Source organism: Anoplophora glabripennis, unplaced genomic scaffold (genome assembly GCF_000390285.2).
Source record: "Anoplophora glabripennis isolate ALB-LARVAE unplaced genomic scaffold, Agla_2.0 scaffold310, whole genome shotgun sequence".
NCBI lineage: Eukaryota > Metazoa > Arthropoda > Insecta > Coleoptera > Cerambycidae > Anoplophora > Anoplophora glabripennis.
In genome coordinates, this window is record NW_019416396.1 from 199,557 (window position 1) to 206,257 (window position 6,701).

The 6,701-nt window shown below is 31.9% G+C and overlaps 1 protein-coding gene across 1 annotated transcript in view; it reads right to left on the reverse strand.

The window, feature by feature from the left end:
• The window catches only part of LOC108907133 (gonadotropin-releasing hormone II receptor), a 234,549-nt gene that overhangs the window by 103,416 nt on the left and 124,432 nt on the right, over positions 1-6,701 (reverse strand). The window contains exon 3 of the mRNA XM_023454419.1: positions 146-481. Coding sequence (XP_023310187.1) covers positions 146-421 — 276 coding nt within the window. The 5' untranslated portion in view covers positions 422-481. The remainder of the gene's footprint in view (positions 1-145; positions 482-6,701) is intronic.

The following is a 6,701-nucleotide window of genomic DNA, read 5'->3' on the forward strand; positions in this document are numbered from 1 at the left end:
TTTTCACATAACCATGTACTTCAGATTTTAGAAGGGGTGGACTGGTGGTGTGAGACACTTTTTACCATAAATTTGCTGTGTCTTTGCATGTATAAATATTATTGTGTTGGCAACGTAAAAAAAAACGTTCTCAATGATTACTTACCAATAAATCAGCTATCGCCAGATGCATCAACATCGTATTTATCCTCGAAGGAGTCTTTCTACGTCTTTTCACTAACAAAACTAACACTGTGATATTGGCTATAGCCGAGAACACCATGAGAATACTATACACTATTATAGAAAGTCTGTGGCCGTCGTTGAATCGCATGTTTATGGGTAGGTGGAGGGTGATGTTCGACTGGTTGTAGGTCTTGGCCCAGTACAGCAGGTTCCTGTGATCCTGCACGATCTCACTCGCCCCCACTGGGTCTTCCATCTCGGAGCTGGAGTTACCCGTTGAATTCCCTATCTTAGTATTTTCATTGTATCCAGGTTTCTGGAACAAAAAGTAAAATATATCACACTTTGTTTATAGTAGTAGTTGTTTAAGATGCAAGTGTAAAAAGGTATTCCTTGTTGCACTAAAGTCATGGTTGAAGACACAAGTGCAATCAAGATTTTTGGCATGAGTGCAACAAAGATTTTTTACATGTGTGTCTTACTTTGATCGTGGAAATTCTTGTAAGCAATAGTCAATACTGATGGCCAGTATATTAAAAAAAATTAAGTAATCATTAATAGACTCTGTCATAACGGGTAAGTACTAAGGAAAATTGTTGTTCTTAAAAGTTTAAATTAAAATATCAAATTAAAAATGTTTGACAGTTATTATAGTGACGTAAATAAAAAAGTAATGAAGCTGCTTATTCTTAATAGTATTTATTGTATAAGTGTTTTAATAGCATTTTATTCAAACAAAAAAAAGGAAATTAAAACACGAATGTACGTGCGTTTTATTTTATATGCATACTGGGTGCTATGGTACGTGGTTTATTATCAATTGTTTAATAAATAGTCCTAATTGAATTTGGTAAAAATGCAAGAAAGTAATTTTGTTCCTGTGGTTGTTTTTGAAGAAGCTCAAGAAGCAATTTTCCATTTATTGCCAGCGAAATCCATGGAACATTACGAAAATGTGTTCGCCGAACTTAAGAAATGGAGGGAAAAACGGATAGTAGTGACAATAAATGAAGAAAAGAAGTCATGCTATCGTATTCATTAAATTTGAAGAAACAATATGCAATTTCATCTATATGATCGAAGTATACGATGTTGAAGGTTACTATAAAGGTCCACAAAAATATAGATATTGAAAAATATAACAAGCTCACTGCTTATTTGAAGAGTGACTCGAGAGGATACAAAACAAAATGGACAAATTTGAAAACCTACTTGTTTCAATATCTGACACTAAGACGGGCATTTCAAGAAAATTTACAATTATAGAAGAATTTTGCGTGAATGCTGTTGAAATATGCAGAAAATATATTTCTCTGCGCCCAATTCGCCGAACACAAGACATATTCTTTTTAAGATACAACAATCAAAATTGTACTTCTCAGCCTGTTGGAATCAACACATTGGCAAAGATACCCTCAATAGTTGCTTCATTCCTGAATATAACAAATCCAGAAGCATACACTGGCCATTATATGACAAAAACGAAATGTCTATTACTATAAATGTAAATATTAATGTTAATAAGTACATAAATTAAATTTGATTTATTATAGGTTTATTATTTTTTCGTTATTCTATTAGTGAAATAGTTACTTTATTCCACCAGTGGATAAAGTATCACTTTAGACGATTCATATGTGTGGATAAAAGTCCGATTATTAGGTGAATGTGGATAAAATATTTTTTTATTTCATATTTGATATAGGACAACAAATCATACATAACTGTTGACATAAATGTTTATTATAACAATTTGGATGTTCTATTATTTACGCCTCATGCGTAGGTATATCTTTTATCGCTTGTTAAAGTACCTACAAAGATCACGAGCGTGTTTCAAGGGAACTTGATTAAAAACAATTATTGACAATTCAGTTACGTTAAAAAACGTTTTTGATAGGAAATTCATCTGCTTTTAAATTCGGTGTGTTTAATTTGAATAAAAAAAACTTCATTTGGGTTCACCTACAAAAGATTTGCATGTCTAGACCACTATAAAACTTTTTGGTTTAGCACTTTTGTAACGTTACCTTTAATCCATCTAGCACCCGTCAATTATATTTCTCTACAAGGATTTATGACCACTAACAAGGGGTTTCTATAAAATCTTCTTTTTACCTACGAAACATAACTGATCTTCTGTCATTTTTAGAGAAAGTTGTCGGTGGTGTTTGTGATAAAAAAAAGCCTTTATCACTACGTACATAAAAATGCATGGAATTATGTATGTACATATGAATAGTGAGAGAAATGTTACAGTTATAACTTCTTATCTCAAATAGGCTGTATCCCAAGATATTGTATCTACATTTCACCAGGATAATGGATCGTAAAACCGTTTCCCTACATTCATAAATATTATATTCGGGCTCGTATCGGTTGAGTTTTCGTATGCCTCGATTTATATATTGGACATTTTCTAAATCGTATCACATTTCGAGGGGAAAGCGACTGCATATATTCCTGTCGCCCCCAGAAGCAAGTGCAAACATGTTGTTAAAGGATCAACGTGCCTCGATTTCTTTTGAAAGACCGAATTCGGATATTCATAAACTGTGATACGTTGCTAAAATTCAATTTAGGAAGGTAGGGTGATAAGGCTGTAAATATAATATTTCTTTCAGAATGTTTGCTTTTTGCAACCAATAAAATTTGTGTCGAAAAATTTTATTTAAGTTACTGAAGTCTCAAGTGAATTCGAATTTCACACGCTTAAAACCTAAGGGTTAGGTTCTCTGTAGAATACCCTGAGCGGTAATGAAAATTTTTACCTATGTTTGGAATCGAAATTATCACCCATGTTCCGAATCCAACCGCCGCTATGTACAGAGCCGCAAACTGTTCAGTTCCAAGCCGCAGTCTCTGAGAATTGACGAAGCCACCATGACCGGGGATCGAACGTCGACTTTGGACTTCGCACTTCTGTAGCCAGAGCAGGAGTCTTTAGTCAGTGTATGTACATGCCTCGAATCAAGCGTATTCGTTTTAATTTTACCGAAACTGAATTGCCAATGTGAAGGAAATAAAACTATGTTATACTATGTTATATTATATAAAACTATGTTAACTTATAGGTTAACTGTAGCTTACAGAATTATAAAAATACGATACATGCGCAATCGAAATGTCCTTGAAATTATTCGCTGCCCAAATTGGTAATCCGTTTGTTGTTCGGTTCATTATTATTTTTGTTCGTAATAACGATCAGGTCTGTGCAAAGCTGTATAATCCAACATAATTGCTTCCAAAATTAATAAATCAGATGCCAGTCTCTGCAACAACAGCTTGATAGCGGGGACGTCCTTATCTGAAATGCTGTCCAAATGCATTTACGAGTTGTAAAAAATTGCAGAAAAGCTTTTAAAACCTCAAATGGCATTACCGAGGTTCTAGGAAGTACGTAATGTGGAGAACGCATATTGAAAATGTGTATGCGCTGAATTATGAGCATCTCAGTGGATTCGTCATACCACATTACTTTCATAATGCCTTCTGGTGTTATTTTTTATGTTTATTATGGCAATATTTTTAAAGAGATAGTTCAGTTTTATAGGAGATGGAGAGGAAGAAAAAAATGTCTAATATGAGGAAAGAATTGATATCAAACTGCTATACAAAAAGGTGGCGACTTAAATATAATTTCTGTAGATTTTACGATCAAAATTTTTTCTTCAACAGCTTCCGTTCTCGTACACAGTTATAAATACTAACAGGAGAGAAAATATACAGGGTGTGCCATTTAAAACTCCCGTTGCCAATATCTCCGAAATGAAGAAATATATTTTAGTTCCAGAATTTAGGGATGATAGGTTTGATGTACTTAAAAAAGTTCACATTTTAAAAATATTTTGAATTATACAGGATGATGCATTAGGGCGTAGCATCTTTATGGTGGTTTTTCTTAAATGGAACACTCTGTATATTTTTATAAATTTGTATTCTAGAGAAAATTCTCCTTCCAGCGATGTCTTCGTTTTTTCTATTCGATGCGGCGATGCCAAGTTATTTGAAAAAATAAAATAATTTTCGCTGGGACAGGGTTCTGTAAATCTATCCACTGTGCAGGTACTACCAGTAATTAAGAAAAAATATTTTGTAGGCATGCGGGCCAAAGATGTGGACCAACAACAAAATATCAAAATCTTTATAATTTTGTACAGGGTGTTCTACACATAAGCCCCAGTTTAGTGAATTTTGGAGGACATTTGCTCGATTTTTTTAAATGAAACACCCGGTATATTATTTTATGTTTTGATTATATATATATTAATTACCTACAACTTTTGTAATTAATATCATATGCCTAAAATCACTATTTTCGGAAATATTGGCACTTTTCTAGCGAAACTCCTTTAATTTTGCAAATTTTACTTTTTATTANTATTTTATGTTTTGATTATATATATATATTAATTACCTACAACTTTTGTAATTAATATCATATGCCTAAAATCACTATTTTCGGAAATATTGGCACTTTTCTAGCGAAACTCCTTTAATTTTGCAAATTTTACTTTTTATTACTCTAGTAGGCCATCAGTTTGACATAAAATAACAATATCTGCAAGTTTACTGTTGGCGTTTAATTGACAGTAGTGTAAACTGCTGGATTGTAAGTTTAAAAATACTTCAAAATAAACTTTTCTCAAGCAGAAATGATATGATATGATTTATGTATTGGGTGCAAGTGTTAAAAATACTTTATTATCAACACGAACTTATCATCAACGCTATCCACAGACAAGGCAGCCCAGTGTACGAACTTTTAAGAAAAGAAGGGATCGTTTTGACAATTCCGGTACTGCAGCTTATTGTAAAAATGATAGGAAAAAAAGGACAGTCACTGAAGAAAATGAATTAAACGTTCTTTTGGCTATCACTGAAGATCCTCATATTAGTCAACGAGAAATTTGTTTTCAAATAGGTATTGGAAGAACATCTGTTCAAAGAATATTAAAGGACAATAAAATGCATCCATACCATGTCCAATTATTGCAGGAATTAAGTGATGAAGATTGCAGAAGAGTTCTGCGAGTGGGTTCAAAACAAAATTAGAATAGAACGCGATTTTACAGATTTTGTCCTTTTTGGAGACGAGGGACCTTTCATAAGAATGGTAATGTCAACCGACATAATTTTCATTATTTTGCCACAGATAACCCGTATTTTGTGAGAATGCACTCATAAAATAGATGGAGTTTAAATTTAACGGAAGACTCTTTGATTTGGTTAGATAGTTAAATTGCCTATTTAGTTAGTACCTACCTATTTATATTTCCTTTCTTTTTATACGAAGTATTTAATTTGTTACTAACACTTCTTCGATTCTGTTCATTTGTAGTAATTCCTTGTTCTTTTTAAATTTTGTTAAAATCTACATTTAATCATTAAATTTTAACATTTTTCTGTTGTTTGACTAACTTACTAACTTATTATTTTGAAAAAAATATACATTTTCCACCCAGCCTGACAACTTTTTAAGATATTTGTGATTTTCCATGGTTCTTATCAATTTCTTCTTATTACCATCACGTTAGACAAAAACAATTAGCATAACAATTTTAATTTTGTTACTGTTGACAGATACCTAAAGGATAAATTATAAATTTTGTTATTTGATGGCTAACTCATGGCCTACTAGACTAATAAAAAGTAAAATTTGCAAAATTAAAAGGGTTTTGCTAGAAAAGTGCCAATATTTCCGAAAATAGTGATTTAGGCATAGGGTATGATTTACAAAAGTTGTAGGTAATTAACTTATTAATCCAAAAATGAAATAATATACAGGGTGTTTCATTTAAAAAAATCGAGAAAATGTCCTTCAAAATTCACTAAACTGAGGTTTATGTGTAGAACACCCTGTACAAAATTATAAAGATTTTGCTAATTTGTTGTTTGTTCACATCTTTGGCCCGCATGCGTACAAGATACTTTTTCTTAAGTACTGGTAGTACCTGCACAGTGGATAGATTTACAAAAAAAATATACAGGGTGTTCCATTTAAGAGAAACCACGTTAACCATGTATCACCCTGTATAATTCAAAATATTTTTAAAATGTGGACTTTTTTAATTACATCACTCCTATAAAATATTTCTTTTCAAATCTTTATAATAATAATATTGTTCCACCCTGTATATTTATATTTTTGGGTATATTTTCACTCTAAATATAGATTTTACAAGATTCTGGCTGGTCGTGCATATTAGGAGTGTGTTTTATCGATTTTTGGCATCAAATGATTACCACATTCTTAAGGGGGCCATATTCCCGGCCGGGAAATAGTTAAATTTCTGGCGTTTTTAGGTACTGAAATCTTTAAAAGTAAAACGTGTAGAACAAAAGTAAGCACAAAAATAAAATCCTTGATGTTTTGTTTATTCATTGTTACCATTTAAATTTACTCAAATAAAATAATAACTAAAAAAAAGCATTTGTAGAACATGCGTTTGCTGTTATTCTAACCCCACATTTTAAGAATTATTTTCACGTACTTATAAATAAAAGTAAACAATTTTATATGTAGGACTAAGCAA